This window comes from Linepithema humile, chromosome 3 (assembly GCF_040581485.1).
Source record: "Linepithema humile isolate Giens D197 chromosome 3, Lhum_UNIL_v1.0, whole genome shotgun sequence".
Lineage (NCBI taxonomy): Eukaryota > Metazoa > Arthropoda > Insecta > Hymenoptera > Formicidae > Linepithema > Linepithema humile.
In genome coordinates, this window is record NC_090130.1 from 16215490 (window position 1) to 16240572 (window position 25083).

Here is a 25083-nt window from a genome sequence, read left to right on the forward strand (position 1 = left end):
TAGAGTACATAAAACAAAACCACAAAATTTGGACGATCTTCGCCATCGAATCCTTGAAAAAGCTGCGCTCATTTCTAATGATCACATTAAAAATGCCGTGTCATCGTGTTATGATCGAATAGCATATTGTCAAACGATAAATGGTGGCAATTTGAACAACTGTGATACTTAAACATCAGCAGAATGTGCTAGGCCAATTGTCACATCCTGATCAAGGATCAGTTTTTATTTTGACGTCCTCATAATCACCGTAATTGTGCCTCCTTCATTGTCTGGATCATCCTCCAATCTTGCCTTCGTTGGCCGGATCACCCGCCGATCTTGCTTTCATTAGCCGAATCATCCGCCGATCTTGCTTTCGTTAGTCGAATCACCCGCCAATCTTGCTTTTATTGGCTGGACATCTTACCATTAAAATCTCGATAACTTTGAAACGGCTGACCCAAAGTATTCACTTCAATAAAAGTATTTTGAAAAGGTCTCAAGAAGGGCTATATGCAAGAATATACAATAAAAAATAGGGAGTTTTATTTAAAAAATTCAAAGTGACCTTGCTTTGACTTTGGTAACGCCACCCAAGGTCAAACTGATAAGATCAGTAAATAGATATTTTTAAACCCTACAACTTTTATCTGAAATATTTTTTTATGAAATTTATATTATCGAGATATTTTGGGGTTCCGACCTTTTTTATACACCCTATATGTGCGTGCGCGTGTATGTATGTATGTATTTGTTTATGATAATCTTCTACATATATATATACTGGGTGATTCGAAAGGTCAGGTCAACCAACTAGGAGATGAAAGAGGAGTTTGAGTAGAATAAATAATGTAAAATAATGTAAAATAATGTAAATAAACTTTTTTTATATTTGCTATAGTTTAGTAAATATTGCACTTTATGCGTACAGAAAGCGTGAAACTCCTTCAATAATACTTTTCCTCTGTGTGACGTATTACATAGTAGAATTTGTATGACCTTCAATAACGTTTTTACTGATAACTACACAGCAAGTATGAACAGAGTACGAATGCGGCAAACAATTAGATCACAACATTACGCACTCAACGCCCCGTATCATGGCCAGCACGGTCCCCTGATTTGACGTCATTGGATTTTTTTCTTTGGGGCTGCATGAAGGAAATGATTTATAGTTCCATGATAGAAGATAGAGATGATCTTGTGCAAAGGATTAATGCAGCTGCAGCAGACATACGACAGCGCATTGTGTGATAATTTAAATCACGAAATCCAAGTGCGCGCTGAATTATGCTTGCGTAATAAAGAGCAGCATTTTGAACACCTGCTTTAATGAACGCAAAAAAACATTATGTGTCATTCAATGTATTGTTTATTTTGTAGTTAAAATATAGCACATATTTTCTATACACTCATATAAAGTGCAATTATTTACTGAACTATAGCGAATATCAAAAAAGTTTATTTACATTATTTATTCCACTCAAACTCCTCTTTCATCTCCTAGTTGGTTGACCTGACCTTTCAAATCACCCGGTATATATATATATATATATATATATATATAATTGTTAATTCATTAAACTCTGTGCATCTGAGATTTATTGTTGATTGCTTTTGTCTCTCCGATAGTTGATTGCCTCTGTTGCCAATCTTCGCGCATTTACCATACCAAAAGAGAACACAAATTAGGCCCAAAAAAAAACGAAATGGAAAACGGCTTCATGGATTTTGATGAAATTTGCAGGGAAGGTAGTTTAGGGTGAAAGAAGAAAAATGACCATGGCGATTTGGCTCAGGTGCCATGGTTTTCGAGTAATGGCGCCCGGAACTGGATTCCAATCCATGGCAATGCAAATACAGGGTATCCCTAAAATGTTGACAAAGCACTCGTGTGCAGATAAAGCGGACTAAACTGAGTCGAAAAGTCTTGTGCCATTTTGCAATTTCCTCGTCGTTAGTCCTCGTCGTTAGTCCTGGATCATGCTAAAGGGAAGAAAATACGTTACAAGCAACAAATATTCCTCATAATTTCTCAATTCCTCACATTTAAGATAACATCAAATGAAAACAAAAGAAAATCAATATTAGATTTAAACTGAGGACCAAAAAATTATATGTATTGTAACAAAATTAAGTATTCCAATGATTTTTACATTTTGGCCGCCTAAATCTGAATCCGGCCCATTGTGCGGCGATAGGCTGGACGGATACGCGCTGATTCGATGATTTTTAGTAATTAATAACTTGTTAACTGTTGTAAAAATGGCAAAATGGTACAGGATTTTTCGATTCATGTTAGTTTAGTTTGCTCTACCTGCACACGAGCGCTTAAAATTTTAGGGACACCCTGTATATATATATATATATATAAATGTCTCTGTATATATATATATATATATATCGAAAAATCCTGTACCATTTTGCCATTTTTAATATATATATATATACACATCGCCATGGATAGGAACCCAGTTCCGGGCGCTATTACTCAGGAACCATGGCACCTAAGCCAAATCGTCATGGTCATTTTTCTTCTTTCACCCTAGACTCCCTGCCATCAAAATCCGATGAAGTCGTTTTCCATTTCGTTTTTTTGGTCTAATTTGTGGTCTCCTTTACAGTTCTATATATAATTAATAGTATGATATACATATACAAGCAATTTTTTATTACCTTTTAATAATAAATTTATCCCTACATAAAATTATATCTACATAAAATAAAACATTTTCTTTCAGTGTTAATGCAATTAGATAAAATTGTGTAGAAACATGGAACACATTATAAATCATTTTATGAATGAAAAAATTACAAATCCTTTTTCATCAAAATATTGGAAGCATAAAATGTCCGAAAGCAAAATAAAGTAGTGTAAAATTGACTTTTTAATCAAAATTAGAAAAGAAATTTCCGATTCTTTCACGTATTTACAATTATTATATAATTTAATGGATATTTTTATACGAATATTTGATAAATATTTTATACCAATATACGAACTCTACTCGTTGTTCAAAATGTAAGAGACGCCAGCGCCCCGTATTTTTTATTAAGAATAGATGAACTACGAATAGTTGAACAAGTTGCTTTTAACTGCACTTTCTTCATATTTTGTTTCTTTCAATATTTCATTTGTTGTTTCTTTCAATAAAATTAATATAAAATTGTTTCTTGAATAAAAACAAATAATGAAATATATTTGTTGCGGCATATGAGATAAATCTATTTTCTTATAGATTAAGGCTCCTTAATTTTTTTGCTAAGAAGACCGCATTAAAATTTTAATAATAAACCGAGGGTTGGAGAAGCATTCTGTATATCGTCAAAGTTACTAAGTACGCCAAAACTATGCACTAGTGAGTAAGAAAAAAAAAGAAAGGAAAAAAAGAAGAAAAAAAAGACAGGAAAAATTTGCAAAGAATGTATCGCAAATTATAATAAGAAATTATAATTCCCTTACATATACAGAGTATTCATTTAAAAATTTTTCACCTTATTTATTTTGTGACCGATTAATTTTTGCGAAAAATGCCAAAAGAGGTCAACTTCGTTTTCAAGAGGGACATGTAAGTTAAATTCAAAAATACTGCTTCATCCTCTTCATAGGAATAGCTATCTCTTCAAAAATCTTAAGTGGCAATAGGGGTCAAGTGGCATATCATTTTAAAAGTTTTGATTTTCTTTACAACCGTGTTTCTTTTTTAATTTGAATGGATATTTTTTGAAAAATCACACTTTGAAGTTTTAGATATAAAACAAAATTTTTAGATATAAAAATATAATGTAGAGTTCAAAGTTTCAGAATCGTCTTTATTAATGTTTAGCAAACAACATTTTAAACATTTGCTATAATAAATAATACTGTAAAGTTAATAATTATACTCTATATCAATGGTTCTCAACCTTGTTTACCCCCTTTGCACCCTTTTCATTATATGCCGCAATGTCATTCTCCCCCTACCTCTAGATTTGATTTTTTGATCAAAAAAGAACATTTAAAATTCATGTTTATTTCATTTTTGTTAAAATAATTATAATTATAAGTTAATGAGATGCCTGTGATTGCTTTTTTTAATCAATTTTGTAATACGCGGAGAAGTGTTTAAAAGGATGCAACGCGGGTCATTTTCAACCTCCAATCTATTTCGTTCCTTCCTTTTCATTTGTAGTAAAGTTGAAAATCCAGACTCATAAAGATATGTTGACACAAATGGAAGCAATGCACGAATAGCTTTTTTTGCTATTTTTGGATAAGTTCCGCACATCAAGGGCCAAAACTCTGTTATTGATTTCTCATCGAATATCTCTTGCTCCTGAATCAGTTTTTAGCTCCAGGAATTCATTTTGACAATCATTAAAAACCTTTTCAACTGAAAATTTGAACGGATTTCTCACTAAATCCAAGTTATCATCATTGACTTTAGGAAATTATCAACTGAATTCAGTCTCCAGTGCTGTCAAATGCTGCAAAATTTCGTTTTTTAGAAATTTTGGAAGCACTTGTTCTTTACCTTCACAAACAAGATTTGATGATAGTTCTTCAAATATTGCAACATTTTTCATATTGATTTTTCTTTTCCAGTTTTCCAATTTGCTCATAAAAGCTTTTAAAAAAATCAATGAATTTTATAACATTTGTATTTCTTTCTTGCATTTGAAGATTAAGTTTATTCAGCTGTTCAAAAATGTCGGCTAAATAAGCGAGGCGCATAATCCATTTTTTATCAGCTAACCAAGAGACAAATTCCATTTCACCACTTCAAAAAATAATTTTAGCTTATCTCAAAGCTCAAACACTCGCTCAGTCATATTTTCTCTTGAAAGCCATCAAACATTTGTGTGGAAAAGAAGCAAATGATGATCTGCATCCATATTGATACATAATTGCTTGAAAAGTTGTGAATTGATAGCTCCTCCTTTGACAAAATTAATAATTTTAATCATTTAATCCAAAACTTTTCCTAGTGTGCCTGGAAATGTTTTGAGGTTAGGGCGTGTCAATGTATCATACAGTGAATTCCTTTTATCTGTGGAGAAAGGTTTTTTACACCAGCTTTTGTTTCAAAACAAATCAGCGTTTGTTTTGAAAACCAGATTTTGTCCCTAACATTGCTGGTGCTTCATCTGTACAGCATCCACAGACATTGTCCCACAAAAATTTTTCCAATTAAAAAAAAATAAAATTTGTTTTAAAATATCTGAGGCTTTTATACGAGAGTAGTTCGAAAAGTTCTCGGCCTGATACAGAAATGACGTTAGAAGTATCAAATCGCTGCACGTTTTATCCTCCAGAGGACTACTGTCAAAATTTCAGACAGATGCGTTTATTAGTTTTTTTATTTTGGTCGTGTAAAGCAATCAACTTTTGGTTTAAAGCAATCAACAAAATAGAAACTCTTCTTTAAATGAACCAGAATGAACATATCTTGCAAACATCAGCAACTGGAAACACGATGACACGTCAGTCTATTCATCAAGCTGAATTGAAAATAAGCCAAATGCTGCAGACTTTATCTTCTGTAGAATTTGATCTTTGATATTAATGCAGGCCATATCGCTGATCGTCCTTTGAACAGTACTGTTTGATAGTGGAACTGCTGCAAGATTTTTTTCCAATTCATTTCCCAATACAATTTCTACCATTTTAAGAGTGCACGGTTTGATCAAAGTTTCCCCAATTGTATGTGGTTTTTTTTGCTTTGCTATCTCAAGTGCAACGATATAGGAAACTTCAGTAACCTTTTGATTCAATGTTAAGAATATGTCTAATGAATCGAGCTTCATTTTTTTGAGAGAATTTTTATGACGCTCAAAAAAGCTTTTATCTTTGTTCTTGTATTGAGAATAAACATTTTATAAATGTTGCTTCAACTTTGTTGGTTTCATGGAATTATTTGATAAACTTTTGCCACAAATGATACATTGCGGTCTTTCTCCATTAATTATAGTAGACGTGAATCCATATTGAAGATATGAATTGTTGTACGTTCTTTTCTTACCGCTCATAACAAACCACAAACTACGTAGAAAATGCACAAACCAAGTAAATTTTACTTATTAAAAGAACTCACTGTGAGAGACAAAAATCACAGTCTAAACTAACAATACTACAGAGAGTAAACAATGAACCAAAAACAGATAAGAAATTGTACTGAAGAAGCCTACTGAAGAGTGCTCACACAGAGTAAATGCTCAATACAATTTCTTATTTGTTTTTGGTTTATTGTTCATGATTCGTCATGAGCAAAAAGAAAAAACATACAACGATTCATATATTCAATATGGATTCACATCTATTGTAATTAATGGAGAAGAAAAACTCCAATGTATCATTTGCAACAAAAGTTTATCAAATGATTCCATGAAACCAACAAAGTTGAAGCAACATTTGCAGAATGTTTATCCTGCTCATTTTATATAAGCATCCTTCAGTAGGCTATGCAATTTTTTATTTATTTTTGGTTTATTGTTGAGTTCTGTGCTTAACATAGAACTCAAAAATACAAGCAAAAACCAGAGCTGCCAGATTGAAGACCGGAGCACCGAACGCACACATAATCGAGAATCGTGTACATGGCTGCGCAGAGCGCTTTGCGCAGCACACGATTCTCGCTTATGTCTGCGTTCGATGCTCCGGTATTCAATCTGGTAGCTCTGGCACAAACATGAATATGTATGAAGCCTAAAATTGCCGGAAGTCGTCTTAAAAAGTTAGGAACTGCAATTTCTCCCTGAAACCTGCGGAATTCTCCCTTTAAAGGAAATTTTCCCCCGGTTGAGAACCTCTGCTCTATATTGTATCTTTGTATCTAAAGATTTTGTTTTATACCTAAAACTTCCAAGTGCAATTTCTCGAGAAATATCCACTCAAAAAAAAAAACACATTTATAAAGAAAATCAAAAGACCTTTAAAATGATGTGCCACTTGACCTCTATTGCTATTTCAGCTTTTTGAAGGGGTAGCTATCTTTACAAAGGGGATGAAGCAATACCGTTAAATTTATCGTACCTACACATCCTCTTCGAAAACAAAGTTGATCTCTTTAGGCATTTTTTGCAAAAATTAATGAGTCACAAAATAAACAACAAGTTTTACAATGAACACCCTGTATATATATATATATATACTATATAACAATAAATACTGAAATTTGTAATAAACATTTCAAAGAATTTTATTTTATTTATAAATGATATACAGATGATGTTAGAAGTTTCTCAAAGAAAGAACTTGTCCATCTGTACTATCGAGTCTAAAAAGCACTACATAAGTTTTATATGAATGTTCTATTATAAATATAAATAGTATGAGAAAGTGCAGCTAAAACACATAATGATAAATATCCAATATAAGTATTTGAATCTTTTCGAAGTTGTGATTTGATTCCACTTGTAGAAATATCACTTTTTATTTTTCTTCTTTGTTTTTTTCTGTTTTCTATTTTTTGTCTTATCCTTACTTTTATCTTTTTTATTTCTTTTTTAGTTCTTTATTTTTTTATTTAAAAAACTTTTTTTTTTATCATTTTTTTTCCTTCTCTCTTTTTGTTTTCTTATTTTTTTTCTTTTCTTTTTCCTTATATTTTCCTTCTTTCCTTTTTTATTTATAAAGTGGATTTGAGTCTTCTAAGAAACGCTACTTTCGTTTATAATAATAAACTATAATATATAATAATAAAATTCAAAACTATTCAGCTAAATTCAAAGTTAATTACGAAAGATTTGATTCCATCTTTTTATTCATCAACCAATTCCCAAAGCATTAAAGCAGCATCAGTGCCGCCAACGGTAACGATATTCTGGTCATTGTAGAGGAATCTGGCACAGGCTACCAGCGAACTATATACCTTTTCCTCGACATATTCGGCTTTAGCGCTGGTACATGGATACCTAAAAAGCCGAAGATATCCTTCGGCGTCACCGCTCACTAACATGTCATGTGCCGCCGATCTGCTAGAAGTAGTGACTACTGTAGTCAGTGGGTAGTAGCGATTGTTCCATTGTCCTGCAAATATAAAATCATAAAAACTTGATACATACAGCGCATTGTAAAAGTTCTGAAACGATTAAATATCTCAAAAACAAAATACTATTGAAAAGAATATTTTAGGCAAAAGATTATTGAATTTTTAAAAATGTATTAGATGGTTATTTTTTAGTTTAAGTCATTTTAATTTTTTCAAGAAAAATTAACACATTTTTATTATACTCTTGTAATGCTCCGGCATTAATATAGGTTAACATAACCTTGTTATATTAAAAAAAAGTTTTCCTCATAAAAAAACCTTTCCAAAAAATTGTTTTTTTTTAAAAAAGTTTTCCTCATAAAAAACCTTTTCAAAGAACTGTACTTTCAAAAATATATTATATTAAAAAAAAGTTTTTCTCACAAAAAACCTTTCCAAAAAAAGTTGTATATATCATAAAAAACTTTTCAAAAAGATTGTATTTCCAAAAATATATTATAAAAAAATCTTTTTAAAAAAATTATATATATTTATTATAAAAAACCTTTCCAAAAAAATTGTACTTTTAAAAAAAGTTGTATATATTAAATAAAAATTTGCTACATATTCTGTCTATAAAAGAGGTGATATCAGAAAATGACGCCAAGTTTAAATAAAGAACCTTTCAAAAAAAGTTGCATGTATATCTAATTATTTATTTAAAAATGATATTTATGTTTATATCTAGTTAATTCTTTTTAAGTATACTTTTTAAAATAATTGCATTTGTATCTAGTTATTTTTTTTATATCTGTATCTAGTTAAATAAAAAAATTTTTCAAATTTAATCAAAATAAAAAAATATTACAAAATTTCGCAAAAAACTTGGCGCTGCTATAAAATAGCCTTCATTGCTCTATAATATTTTAAGATGTATAATAATATTTTAAGGCTATTTTATAGCAGCGCCAAGTTTTTTGCGAAATTTTGTAATATTTTTTTATTTTGATTAAATTTGAAAAATTTTTTTATTTAACTAGATACAGATATAAAAAAAATAACTAGATACAAATGCAATTATTTTAAAAAGTATACTTAAAAAGAATTAACTAGATATAAACATAAATATCATTTTTAAATAAATAATTAGATATACATGCAACTTTTTTTGAAAGGTTCTTTATTTAAACTTGGCGTCATTTTCTGATATCACCTCTTTTATAGACAGAATATGTAGCAAATTTTTATTTAATATATACAACTTTTTTTAAAAGTACAATTTTTTTGGAAAGGTTTTTTATAATAAATATATATAATTTTTTTAAAAAGATTTTTTTATAATATATTTTTGGAAATACAATCTTTTTGAAAAGTTTTTTATGATATATACAACTTTTTTTGGAAAGGTTTTTTGTGAGAAAAACTTTTTTTTAATATAATATATTTTTGAAAGTACAGTTCTTTGAAAAGGTTTTTTATGAGGAAAACTTTTTTAAAAAAAAACAATTTTTTGGAAAGGTTTTTTTATGAGGAAAACTTTTTTTTAATATAACAAGGCGTGTACTTGGCGCCCTTTTTTTACCTTTTTTAAAAAAAAAAGGTTTTTTTGTGAGATATCATTTCTTTTTTTTAGTAAAAATAATTTTAATAAATATGATTCTTTTTTTTTAGTAAAAATAATGGTAATAATATCCCACCATCACTCCCGTCATATTTTCAATACGACAATCCTCTTTTTGATTATAGAAATCTTAATTTATACAAACCTAATAATTTTTTTTTATATTTTACAACATGTTTTATAAGAAAATTATTAGTGATCATAAAAAGGGTATAAAAAACCATTTGTATTTCTAAGTTATTGCGTTTTTTCATATATAAAAACAGATTACTTTTGATCAAATTTCTGTAAGAATGACAAAAACATCTTTAGCACCTCTAGGCCATTGTCTTTTTTTAATTAGCGTATCGTCAGCTTCAATCCAAGTGTTAGACATTTCTTCTCTATAAACATTACATACCTGCCGATTCCACCAATGTGCACAAAGTACACTTTCTGTCCACTAACTACAGAATACTAACAAGGGAACGTTCACAAGTGTCCCCTCCCCCGATTTGATTTTCCTTGAAATATGTTGTAAAACATACAATTTGAGGAGACACGTATTTTTTTATAGCGGCCCTAACTCAAATTTAAGGGATCAAACACTCCTTTGAAAAAAAAACGATTTTTTTCTTTGTGTGTAACTATCGCCAAAACCGTAGGAGATAAAAAAATATTTCAAATAGAAGTTGTATGGCTTGTAATGGACTTTATAACTGTGTAGTTAAATTTTCAAAAAATGAAATTTTTTTTAATTTACCCCCACCCCTTGTTATTATTTTTTCAAATTTCAAAATTTTTGTAATGACAAAAGTTGTAGCATTTTTTACGCTGAATTCAACCATATATGATTTTATTATGTTTCGAAATCACATCTTTCAAAAATGAGTCATCAGTATCACATTATATGCGTCGCGCTGCATGACCGTTTATACCGCACTTGTGTTGTGCATAGTCGCAAAACAAATATAAAAATGACATGTTATTATATATTTGAGAAAGAAAAGTTAACTAAAATTGTTGCTAAAGCATCTCTTTCACATTACACTCTTATAGATAATCGCTGCATTTCGTGCGCAGCGCGTTGTTATATGCAAGTTAGCTATCAGCGCATATTACACTTTGAAGTTTTGCTTGCAGTGACCACGGGAAAATAATTTATGAAACGAAAACAGTAAATGAATCAATCTATTCAACATATATCTACCCTGACTCTACCTTCTTGGCCCGACTTGACTGAGAATGAAATAAAATATAAAATTCTGTACAGTTTACTCTTTTTCAATAATTTTAATATACTGTGATTCTACATGCTATTACATTCCACTAAATTACTACGATTTTTTTAAACTATGGTATATAAAATGTATATTATAAGTATAATTATAATATATATAAATAAGCTTATATATATATAAAAGCTTATTTATTGTATCAATATATTATAATTATACTTATAATATACATTTTATATTTCAAGATTTTATATACCATAGTTTAAAAAAATCGTAATAATTTAATAGAATGTAATAGTATGTAGAATATATCGCAGTATATTAAAATTATTGAAAAAGAGTATGTACAGAATTTTATTCATTGTCAGTCAAGTCGGGCCAAGAGAGTAGAGTCAGGGTGGATATATGTTGAATAGATTGATTCATTCACTGTTTTCGTTTCATAAATTATTTTCCCGTGGTCACTGCAAGCAAAACTTCAAAGTGTAATATGCGCTGATAGCTAACTTGTATATGACAACGCGCTGCATACGAAATGCAGCGATTATCTATAAGAGTGTAATGTGGAAGGGATGCTTTAGCAACAATTTTAGTTAACTTTTCTTCCTTAAATATATGATAACATGTCATTTTTATATTTATTTAACGACTATTGCGCAACACAAGTGCGGTATAAACAATGCGTCATGCAGCGCGACGCATATAATATGATACTGATGACTTATTTTTGAAAAATGCGATTTCGGAACATAATAAAATCATATATGGTTGAATTTAGCGTAAAAAATGCTACAACTTTTGTCATTACAAAAATTTTGAAATTCGAAAAAATAATACCAAGGGGTAAGAGTAATTTAAAAAAAATTACATTTTTGAAAATCCAACTACACAGTTATAAAGCCCATTACAAGCCATACAACTTCTACTTGAAACATTTTTTTATATCTCCTACGGTTTTGGCGATAGTTACACACAAAGAAAAAACTCGTTTTTTTCAAAAGGGTGTTTCACCCTTTAAATTTGAGTTAGGGCCGCTATAAAAAAATACGTGTCTTCTCAAATTGTATGTTTTACAACATATTTCAAGGAGAATCAAATCGGGAGGGGACACTTGTGAACGTTCCCTTTAAGAGTGTTGTCAGCATGTGTGTTGCTACACTTCTGCACTTCAAGACGAGAAAAATTTTTTTTATAAAGAATACTATTATTTTGATATACACTATCTCTATTCGTCTCCACAACACGTTACATATACATTTTACGACCGATATTAATTATATCAATGTGATTAGTGTCATCAAAGCTGCGAGCTGACAGGTCTGAGCGCCGCCATGTTGAAAAAGGACAGACATCTTTTAGAAAAAGAAAGGAAAGAAAAAAGACGCTCTTATGCGGGAATTGACATTTCACGGGATGTAGAAAAGGACAACCATGTCGCATTTTGATGCTTCTAGTTGACAAAGGAAAAACTTATATATTAGAGAAGGATGACGAACAGACGACGACGACCAAGACTTACATAGATTTCGGCATATTTCGACTTTGGCAAACTTTGGCAAACTTTGGCAATTAATATAGTTTTTTAGAAAGCATGTACAAAAAAAGTAAAGATACTTTTATTATGTAAATCGCATGTGCTCTATCGATTGAGCCTATTATAAATTCGATCGGTCCACGCATTATTGAGATATGAAAATCTCGACTCCTATCAGCTCATGTGCTCGCGTAAAGATACACGGTCGGTCTTGCGCTGCGCGTGAACTTGGCGCGAGACACTACCGTGTCTCTTGATAAATAAATGCAAATGCCAACGTAAGCGTGCGCCGCGCGGCTTCTCAGCGCCATCAGCGCACCTAACGTCAGAAATCGGAACATGGACATTTTAGCTGGACATTTTTATCGTACTATTTTAGACATTTCGACTTTGGACTATTATAACTTTTTTTCTACAGCACCTACAGTAAAAACAAGCATACTTTTCTTATGTAATTTGGGTATGCGCTATCGATTGAGCCCAACAACAACTCAATCGGCCCAGCCGTTATTGAGATCCGATAATCTCGGCTCGTCTCAACTTTCGGGCTCGCGTAAAGATACACGGTCGGTCTTGCGCTGCGCGTGAACTTGGCGCGAGACACTACCGTGTCTCTTGATATAATTAAATCATTTCTTTTTCCTACTAACTTTTAAAGTTATGAACCGCTGAAAGATAAATGCCGTCTGTGTTAGTTATGATTTAACTTGGCGAGATGAGTAGATGCGAAAAGGGAGAGGGGGGGGGGGATGGGAGAGATACGCCAGCGAGATGCCACGCTTGCGTAAGTACGTTTCTGAGAATAGGAGAGGGCTTGGAAAGTGATAGGAGTACCCCAGTGGTTAACTTTCATTGCTCATCACTATACACAAAAGAATGTAAATCTGATGCATGACTTAATGCACTTTGGGTAACGCTAATGGTTAGCTTAATGCTAGTGGTATATAAATTTTAATGGCTCATAATTTTATAAGTTCTTAACAAAAAAGTGTATTATTATATTATTTTGAAAACATCTTAATGTTGACTACGTAATAAAAAATGTATGTTTTTATATTAAAAAGTTAAAATAATTTTTCCGTAACATTAACATCTTTGTTTAAGGTCAAACTAAAAGTATCTTTCGAAATCATGCAACTTCCCAGACAGCACAAACATATTTTTACAATATTTTAAAGGAAAGGGACCCAAGTGTCCCCCTCCGATTTTGACGAGCTTTAAATATGTTGTAAAGTAGTTCAAAATAAGAGACACGTATTTTTTTTTATGTGCTTTCTCGCACGTTTAGGGTTGAAACAACCCCTACAAGCTAAAACGGTTTTTTTGGTTTTGACTATTCAGAATATCGTCAAAACTGTAAGAGGTATCAAAAAATGTTTCGAATAAAAGTTGCATGGTCTTTTATGAGCTTTATAACCGCGTAGGTCGATTTTTAAAAAATTTTATATTTTTTAATTTACCCTCCTTTCTTTTTATTATTTTTACAAATTTCAAAATTTTTGTTATGACAAAAGTTGTAGCATTTTTTACGCTGAATACAACCATATATGATTTTATTATGTTTCGAAATCACATCTTTCAGAAATGAGCTGTCAATGTCGCACTATATGCGTCGCGCTGCGATATATGCATATATATGCATAACGCATCGTTTGTGCCGCTTGTGTAATCGATGTTTGTCGCGCATGTGTAATTGATAAGACGAATAAAATTAGAAATAAAGATTAACATGTTATGAAATATTCGGAAAAATGTTCTGATCAAAGAACAAAGTTCACTAAAGTTGTTGCCAAGGCATCCCCTCTATTTTACACTTTTATAGTCGCATTTCGAGTGTATTTATAGCGCAGCGCGTTGTCATATCCTGGCAGTGCATATTACGCTTTAAAGTTGTGCGCTTGTTAGTGATTACGGAAAAACAATATATAAAACAGCATCAAAAAAAGAACAGCAAATTCACTATAAAGTAAGTATTATTTTTTTGTACACAAATAAGGAGAAATATTTAATTGTTACCATATATTTTTCAGAATGGTTCAATTAAATCCATTTAACGTAATAATGTTAGTATACGTAACTTTTTCGGCCCTTAATCTATCAACAAGTCCGATAACATCTGAAGAACGAGAAATGGCACATAAAATAGAATCTATGCTGAAAGAAATGCGCGATGAGAGATACGAAATGGAAGTAGAAGAACCTTTAGATTATGAAAACGATAACGATATTCCAACAGCAGAGCAATTCGAACTAGGAGATGAAGAGGAAGAAGGTGAGCTATTGAACGCAAATCCTAAAGTTATATGTACTACAGATGAACGTATTCCGTATGAATATAAAAAAAATGCAGTCGAATTTTGGAAAAGCAGTACAACAAGGCCAAGAACATTAGAAGGAGTAAAACGAAGATTTCGGAAAGTATATTCATTACGTTAATTACGACGATGGGAAATTCAAGTGAATCAAGGTGGCAGTAGATTCGAAAAATTAAAACAAATTTCGGAATATACATTAAATAATTTTCATACAGCTCTTGAAAATAGAATTATTGTTCACGACGCTGATTTAGCTCGATGGGCTATTTGGGCACAGGAAAATTTAAATGTACCAGGATTTACAGCTTCATCGCGATGGATACGAAAATTTAAAATAATACATAATATTGTATCTCGTAAAATAACAAAATTTATAAGAAAAACATCTATAATGTCTAACGTCGATTTTGAAGAAAAATGTAACACGTTTATTGAAAACGTTAAATATCAAATAATAGAATATGGAGTTGAAAATATTTACAACAGTGATCAAAGCGGATTCCAATTAGAACTTCATGCCGGTCGTACATTGGCATATAAAGGAACAAAAAAGATTGAATCTGCAGTACAATCCGTATCGGCAACTACGCATAGCTATACTATACAACCTACTGTTTCAGCCGATGGTAGATTATTATCGACTCTTTTTATTGTACTGAAAGAAGTTAGTGGAACATTTGGTCCCAGAGTGCAAGAAACAATGTTTAAGGCACCTAATATTTTTGTTACGGCTTCGAAATCCGGAAAATTAACAGCGCATTATTTTAAAATTTGGTTGCAAGACGTATTTTTTCCAAATGTAGGTCCAAAATCTGTTTTACTACTAGATTCGTGGACTGGTCATTGTCTAAATATTATTCAAGAATCTAAACCAGAATCTACAGAAGATATTATTTTGTTGACTATACCAGCTGAAACAACAGGAAAAATACAACCATACAACATTGGATGTATATGGTTTTCGTTTGTGGAAGAATTTCATTAGACACTTTTCTGATACTGTAATGCTTTTAGGTCTGGAAGTCAATCTGCATGCAAGAAACACCATTTTAAAACTACAGTCATTGACTCATAATCAATTTTTATCGCCAAGATTCAGAAATTTATTGAAATACGCATGGTATAAAAGCGGGTACGTAATAAATAAGCCCGAAGAATTCGAAACACCAGTGGAATTTTGTTTCCATAAACAGTCAAAACCAACATGCGATATTTGTGGCGCACCTGCAATAATTACTTGCGCATGGTGCAAAAAGTCACTTCGTATAAATCACTTTTTTCACGAACATCACCTTTGTGATACGTTTGTTCCATAAATTCATCTGTTTTTAATATATGTTAATATATGTATTATATTCAATATATGTAGTATGTTATTGTTGAAGGTAAAGTTGTAATTGTTTCGACATATATTATTATAAAAGAAATAAAATAATAAACAAACAAATGTTTCTAGTATTGATTAATAGAAAAACCTAAAACTAATTGGAATTTTTTGCATTACCATTGAAAAACAATAAATTGCATTTTAATTGTAAGATTTTTATTTATTTATTTCTCTTTCAATATAATCCACTCTTAAAAAAGGCATGAAAGATCGATACTCGAATGTATCGAAAGTATTGTTGACGCTTATCCGCGACGCTGATTGGTTATCTCGATTATTCTGACAGTTTGATAGTTTGAGAGCGAAGATTATTTTGACGGTTATTTAAAATTTTTAAAATTTTATTAAAATATTTAGATTTTATAATTATTAAATTATTATAATAAGTGTACGGGCGCAGCGCGCGCTTGTATTGTTCTAGTATAACTATAAAAGTGTAATATAGAGGAGATGCCTTGGCAACAACTTTAGTGAACTTTGTTCTTTGATCAAAACATTTTTCCGAATATTTTATAACATACTAATCTTTATTTCTAATTTTATTCGTCTTATCAATTACACATGCGCGACAAACATCGATTACACAAGCGGCACAAACGATGCGTTATGCATATATATGCATATATCGCAGCGCGACGCATATAGTGCGACATTGACAGCTCATTTCTGAAAGATGCGATTTCGAAACATAATAAAATCATATATGGTTGTATTCAGCATAAAAAATGCTACAACTTTTGTCATAACAAAAATTTTGAAATTTGTAAAAACTAGAACAATACAGGCGCGCGCTACGCGCGCGCATTTATTATAATAATTTAATAATTAAGAAATCTAAATATTTTAATAAATTATTTTTATTTTAAATAACTGTCAAAATAACCTTCGCTCTCAAAGTATCAAACTGTCAGAATAATCGCGATAACCAATCAGCGTCGCGGAAAAGCGTCAACAATACTTTCAATACATTCGAGTATCGATCTTTCATGCCTTTTTTAAGAGTACAAGCGCGCGCACTTATTATTACAATTTAATAATTATAAAATCTAAATATTTAAAAATAATTTTTTTAATTATAAATAACCGCCAAAATAACTTTTGCTCTCAAACTATCAAACTGCCAGAATAATCAAGATAACAATCAGCGTCGCAAAAAAGCGTCAACAATACTTTCGATACATTCGAGTATCGATTTTTCATGCCTTTTTAAAGAGTGGATTCAAGTAAATAATTTTTTTGATTCCAAGTAAATATTCACTTGAATCAAGTAAATATTTTTTTTATTCGAGTAAATAAATTTTTTTATTAAAATAAATATTTATTAGAATCAAGTAAATATTTATTAGAATCAAGTAAATATTTATTAGAATCAAGAAAATATTTATTAGAATATAAGTAAATATTTATTAGAATCAAATAAATATTTTTTTGATTTAAATAAATATTTATTTTATTCAAATAAATATTTATTAAAATCAAGTAAATGATTTTTTTTATTCATGTAAATATTTATTAAAATCAAGCAAATGATTTTTTTTATTTAAGTAAATATTTATTAGAATAAAATAAATATTTATTAGACTCAAGTAAATATTTATTAGAATCAAGTGAATATTTTTTTGATTTCAGTAAATATTTTTTTGATTCAAATAAATAATTTTTTTTTATATATAATTTTTTGTATTCAAGTAAATATTTATTAGAATCAAGTAAATATTTATTAAAATCGAGTAAATATTTATTAGAATCAAGTAAATAATTTTTTTTATTCAAGTAAATATATATTAGAATCAAGTAAATATTTATTAGAATCAAGTAAATGATTTTTTTATTCAAGTAAATATTTATTAGAAATTACCAAATATTTGGTAATTAAGACGAAGTGATTCAATCATTATTACCAAATATTTGGTAATTAGGACGTAGTGATTTAGTAATTATTACCAAATATTTGGTAATTAGGACGAAGTGATTTAGTAATTATTACCAAATATTAATTCAACCATAATAAATTATGGTAGATCCAACCATAATTTTATGGTTAATTCAACCATAATGGATTATGGTAGATCCAACCATAATTTTATAGTTGGATCGACCATAATCCGTTGTGGTAGATCCAGCCATAATTTTATAGTTGGATCGACCATAATCCATTGTGGTAGATCCAACCATAATTTTATAGTTGGATCGACCATAATCCGTTGTGGTAGATCCAACCATAATTTTATAGTTGGATCGACCATAATCCGTTGTGGTAGATCCAACCATAATTTTATAGTTGGATCGACCATAATCCGTTGTGGTAGATCCAACCATAATTTTATAGTTGGATCGACCATAATCCATTGTGGTAATTCCAACCATAATTTTATAGTTGGATCGACCATAATCCATTGTGGTAGATCCAACCATAATTTTATAGTTGGATCGACCATAATCCATTGTGGTAATTCCAACCATAATTTTATAGTTGGATCGATCATAACCCATTGTGGTAGATCCAACCATAATTTTATGATTAATTAGGACGAAATGGTTTAGTAATTATTACCAAATATTTGGTAATTAGGACGAAATTATTTAGTTCCCATTACCAAATATTTGGTAATTAGAAAAAATATACAAGTAAAAAATATCTAAATAATTTTGCAAAAAAATTTATAATTAACGTCCTAATTTTTTACATATTTTTAAATTCCTTTTTTATTTGAATACAACTTGACAGCTTGAGAAAATGTAAACAATTGTCATAGAAACATTTATAAATAGCTAATCAATATTGCCTTGACAACCATTTAAATATAAACTGTCAAAATATATTTTTTGCACATGATCAATATTGCCTTGACAACCATTTAAATATAAACTGTAAAAATATATTTTTCGCATATGACATTGAGATAACCAATCAGCGTCGCGATAAAACTGCAACAATACACTTCGATACTTTCGAGATTTCGATACATTAGACTATCGACTTCTCATGCCTTTTTTAAGAGTGGATAATAAAAAGGGGTAGGGGTAAATTCAAAAATATAAAATTTTTTAAAAATTGACCTACGCGGTTATAAAGCTCATAAAAGACCATGCAACTTTTATTCAAAAGATTTTTTGATACCTCTTACAGTTTTGACGATATTTAGTCAAAATCAAAAAAACCGTTTTAGCTTGTAGGGGTTGTTTCAACCCTAAACGTGCAAGAAAGCACATAAAAAAAAATACGTGTCTCTTATTTTGAACTGCTTTACAACATATTTAAAGCTCGTCGAAATCGGAGGGGGACACTTGGGTCTCTTTCCTTGTTAGTCGTACTCTCTTCTTTAATTCCCCATCATTTTTAATGTATAGTTGCAATGTCAGCATTAACAATCTGACTATTAAATCAGTAACTTATCTTTTTTTCCATTTCTTATTTGACAAATCAACGAACTTTGTTGTTGATTATACCACATATGTACAACTTATATAATTCTTTATTCTTCGAAAAAGGAATATCAATATAATAATGGTGTTTCTCTATTTTTTCAGTTTTAATAGGTTAACATTTTTCATTAATCCTACAACAAATCTTGCGTATCATTTATATTTGGTTTGAAACCATATCATATTGTAAATGATCAGCGTGCGTTTTCATATGTAATTTATTTATTTGACAATAAGGATAGCCTGATGATAGGTTGAAACATTTATATATTAATAAGTTTTATGACACAACGCAAGTTTGTTCGCATCGATATCTAGCGATCTGACCACAGACATCTATACTATCAAGAGACACGGTAGTGTCTCGCGCCAAGTTCACGCGCAGCGCAAGACCAAACGTGTATCTTTACGCGAGCCCGAAGAGCCCAGAGAGCCGAGATTATCGGAACTCAATAATGCCTGGGCCGATCGAGTTGATAATGGTCTCAATCAATAGCGCATACCCAAAATATATAATAAAAGTATACTTGTTTTTGCTCTACGTGCTTTATAAATAAATATATAAAAGTCCAAAGTTGAAATGTCAAAAATATTATCTCAATTTCTAGGATGTACAGTCAACATTTTTCACACTAGATGGCTATAGTGATGTTAGTAGTTGGGTTTGTTTGGGTTTGTGTTGGTGGCGCTATAGGAAATAGCCGCGCATACCAAATAACCTTACAGAAGATGTGTCAAAAGAATAATATTGAATTCGACCACTCGCACTACATTGCACTGGTGCACACTCAAGACTGCTTAATGTTCACCAGTTTTTTATTCGTATTCATCAGAGTAGTGTAGTGCAGTGTAGTGCGAGTGATCAAATTCAATATAAATGTATTAAGTAAAATAAGTGTATATGTATATAGGTTATAAGTATTGTGTTTTAATTTTACCATACATTCTGTCAAAAAGCTTTAGTGTATGATCTGTCTAAAATAAATAAAATTAAATATCTCAAAGTTTAATATTTCAATTCTACGTATCTTAAATTAGTTCCAACAATATTTATAATTTCCAGTCAATTTTATATCCATAGAAAATAGGAAACAAAAATTATAAACATAAACTCGACAAGAAATCTTGTAATACACAAAATTAAAATTGACCAGAAATTATAAATATTGTTGGAAATAATTTAGGATACATAGAACAGAAATATTAAGCTTTAATATTTAATTTTATTTATTTTAGACAAATACACTAAAGTTTCTAAACAATGGTCTTATAAAACATAGTGATGATTGGTATGATTGTATAAATTAATTTTACAATACATTCTGTCAAAAAAGCACACATTCGAGACTTTAGTGTATGATTTGTCCAAAATAAATAAAATTAAATATCTCAAAGTTTAATATTTCTGTTCTATGTATTTTAATTTAGTTCCAACAATATTTATAATTTCCAGTCAATTTTATATTTTATATATAAAATTTATTTTATATATAAAAAAAATATAGCATAAGATACTTTTTGTAGTTATCCTAAATTAGTTCTAATATTTATGATTTCCAGTCAATTTTATGTCCATAGAAAATAAAAAACAAAAATTATAAACAAACTCGATTATAAACAAACTCGACAAGAAACCTTGTAATACACAAAATAAAATTGACTGAAAATTATAAATATTGTTGGAACTAATTTAGGATACATAGAACAAAAATATTAAACTTTGACATTTAATTTTATTTATTTTAGATAAATCATACTAAAATCTTGAAACGTGTGTTTTCTTGACTGATTAAAATTGACTAGAAATTATAAATATTGTTGGAATTAATTTAGGATACATAGAACAGAAATATTAAACTTTGGTATTTAATTTTATTTATTTTAGACAAATCATACAAAATTTCTGAAACGTGTGCTTTTTTGACAGATCCTAAATTAGTTTCAATATTTATAATTTTCAGTCAATTTTATCAGAATCAAAACAAAACAATATTGTTTTACCTTTCAAAAAATTGTCGTACCTATATATTAAATCAAAAAAAGCTGTCGTATATATATTACAAAAAAAGAAATGATATCTATCAAAAAATTACCTTTTTTAAAAAAAGGTAAAAAAAAGGCGCCAAGTACACGCTCTTGTCACAACTAAAACAAAACCATATTGTTTTATCTTTTAAAAAAATTGTCGTATATATTAAACCTTTCAAAAAAACCTGTCATAGATATTAAAACCTTTCAAAAAAAACTTGTATAAAGTAAAATTTTTAAAAAAGCTATTATATATACTTTCTACAAAAAAATATGATATCAGGATATACTAGATCGCTAACTCGAGTCAAATCATGACCTCAAAATCTATGTACTAAATTCTCGCGCATGTGTAACGTTGGTAGCAGTCACCTTTTAATTGATTGATGTTATGTATGATATACATGAACTACTATATATGATGTTTATATGTATACGTATCAGTCAGTTAGATATCGGCACAGATATTCACCATATTACTTTTCTACCAGCATTACGCATGCGCGATCACCATATTACATGGTTTTTGGATACCAATTTTATGTGCAATATGAAAATGGGAGTTAGCGGTCTATACACCGTCCAGCGAGAGAATATATCTGGCTCGACAAAAACTCGTCCGTTTCGCGCAAGTTTCCCCTCACGGAACGTTTAGAAAGCCCCTCTTTCCCCACTTCACATGACTGTACTGCTCGTGCTTGTCAATACCAACGCTCTCCCTACTTTGGCTACTATGCTTCTTCTATGCGCAGAAAGAGGTATATTCTCTCGCTGGACACTGTATAGTATAGTATAGATGTTAGTGGATCTGACTCATTTTATTCCTATCGTTTTATAATTTTATTATTTTTTGAGCCTTGTCATTTTTAATTTGATACTTATTTTTAATTTTTTCTTCATAGGCGTATAGCCTAAGGTTCCTTTTTTCTATTTCATCTTTTCCCTTTCTCCTTTTCCCTCCTCAGGTTAAGTGTTCAATATATTTTTTGCATTGATAGTAAATTTAAAGAACTAACCAGAGACCATATAACCAACAGTGCAGTTGTGAGTATGCCATTTGACGTCTTTCATGACCAATGGGCTCTTCTCCGATGACAGGACCTTGACATCCCCTAAATACAAAATTCACATTTAAATATATATACACTAAAATACACTAAAGTATATCTGATTCTTTTGCGCCAAATTTTTAATCTGTATTATCAAATTGCAACATTATTATATTAATAAACATTATATTATTAGCATTATCTTTGTTTGATTGTATATTAGGTAATTTATTTTAATCTTAATAGATATATACTTCGAAAATATACAATTTTAGAAAAAAATGTAAATAAAAATTGTTAGGTTTTGAGAAGAAAATAAAGTGGTAAAATTAGTTTAATTATGGGTAAAAAAATTCCCAAAAATACCTATACTTTTCTGTCCGTTACAGTGGTGTTCCCCTTTAACACTTTGTGATTTCTTTTTGTGGGGATATATCAAGGGTATTTACTACTGCGCCAATAAACCCAACATGAGGAACTGTATCATCAGGGTATTAGCAGGTATTCCTGTAGAAGTACTTCATAGAATCTCTATTGCTTTACGTCAAAAGTTTCAATTTTGCATTGATACTAATGGCGGAGTATTCAAACATTTTCTGTAAGTTGGGCAATACTTCTATCAACAAAAAACATGAGGTTACCCCAAATGTAAGAAGCAAGAGGATTTACAGAAATCAAGCACCCCGAACGTGAACGGCAAGAGAACTTATGAAAATAAAACATCCCGAAGGATTGTCAAATTGCAATTATAAAATTTTAAAATTAAATAACTAAAAAAATTAACAGTTTACGAAACAATTTTTTCAGACAAAAAGTTTTTTTTTTTTGCCCAAAAATCTGAAAAAGCTATTAAAAATAGACTTCTATTTAAAAAAATAAAGATGACCTTGAAACAGCCTCATCACCTTCATATAAGGTCAAATCAAGGTCATCGTGAAATGTCTCCTACAAAACCAAGCAACTTTTATTTTAAACGTTTTTTTTGTAAAATGCTTTTTTTTGAAATATTTAACTATTAAGATTAAAATAAATCATCCTGTATATAGGGTATCCAATAACTCGTGGTACAAGTTGGAAGGGAGTAATTCTACATTAAAAAGTAAGTCGAAAATGAAAAATAAAAATTTTTTACAAATAAAAAACGAGGATATCCAGCCAACGCCAGATGTTTTTTTTGCTTACAATAATCTTCTTTTCATTAATACAATAATACATAAACATTTCAGTGAAGATTTGACCATCTCCAGTATATTCTGTTAATTGTTGTCTAAATTACTATTACTAATTTTGATTCAGGTTAAATAATAAATAAACTAAATAATATAAATATAAAAAATAATACAAATTGTCGCAAATTAACTGACTATCATGGAAACGGAATTTAATTAAGCCTACCTATGGGACTGCGAGTTACATGATGTGAGGTGTTAATGTTGACAATTCGGCAGACAACTGTGAGAAACGTTTTTGTAAAAATGTAATAATGGGAAAAGGAGAAGGGAGAAAGGAACAAGTGAAAAAGAGGGGAGAAAGAGAATAGGAAACATGTAAGGATCTGAAGCAAATTAGGATTATAGTGATGGTAACAAGTTGAAGATTAATATATAGAAATCTGATTAAAGATCAGTATCACTGTATTTGTTAAAACCGTGATTCTGTCTTTTGATATTGTTGCGTCCGCGTGTCGTAATCGACAGTCCGCGATCGCCCGAATAATAATTACTCGCACAAAAAACGGAACACAGCTTTAATAGTAAAACACTTTAATGATTAAACAACGAAACACAACAACGTAACAATGTAACAAGAATTTGAATATAATATGCCGGAGATATCAGGTACGCGTCCGCACAATCTGACAGCTTGCTTAAATCTGACAGTCCAAGAAAATCAATAATTTTATAAACATTAACCAGCTTCCATGGTAACATAAACATTAGTTTGTTTCTATGGTAATATTGACATAAGACATTTAATTTATTATAACTCTTTTTTAAACTATGAAATAGTTTGTTAATCGATGTTGCTATAGCAACACGGCAAAGATAAACGGCGCGTAATTTAGGGTACGCAATACTATGTATCATTTTAGATATTTTTTCATAAGAATGTTTAATAAGAATGTTCATCGTCTCAAATTTTTATTTCGTCCTAATCAAACTCATAGTTGAATTTTAACCAGTGAAATTACAGAGGGAGAGGTATAATACTATTTTAATGTTTATTTGGTATTTGTGTAATCTAGTTTTAAGCCGCCTCTTCGTCTGTACATAAGATACATAAGTTGCTTCGCAATCACAAGAAATTTTGTACAGTACACCATATGTGATAATTTTTCCATCTTTGTGTATTTTTATAAAATGTTTCAAAACACTAGCTCGAGAATAAACGATCCTGAAATCATGTCTTTTTACTATAGATGCAAACTTTTCAGACACAAAACTTATATTCAAATGGTATCAATTTTTTCTTTTCAGAACCATTTTTTAGAGTTTTTGTTATTGTTATCATTTTTATGAAAGTGATACTTGAGTTTCTACGGATATTTTCAAATATAAATATCCATTTCTTTGTA

At 30.0% G+C, this 25083-nt stretch overlaps 1 protein-coding gene and 1 pseudogene across 2 annotated transcripts in view; one reads left to right on the forward strand and one right to left on the reverse strand.

Annotated features, from left to right (window-relative positions):
• Window positions 1–7364: 7364 nt before the first annotated feature.
• Window positions 7365–25083, reverse strand: part of DCX-EMAP (Doublecortin-domain-containing echinoderm-microtubule-associated protein) — a 587536-nt gene continuing 569817 nt past the window's right edge. For both annotated transcript variants that reach the window (XM_067352202.1, XM_067352203.1), the window contains 2 exons: window positions 22476–22571; window positions 7365–7990 (listed from right to left, as the gene is read on the reverse strand). In XM_067352202.1, coding sequence (XP_067208303.1) covers window positions 7722–7990; window positions 22476–22571 — 365 coding nt within the window. In that variant the 3' untranslated portion in view covers window positions 7365–7721. The remainder of the gene's footprint in view (window positions 7991–22475; window positions 22572–25083) is intronic.
• LOC136998666 (uncharacterized) lies at window positions 13075–16065 on the forward strand (annotated as a pseudogene).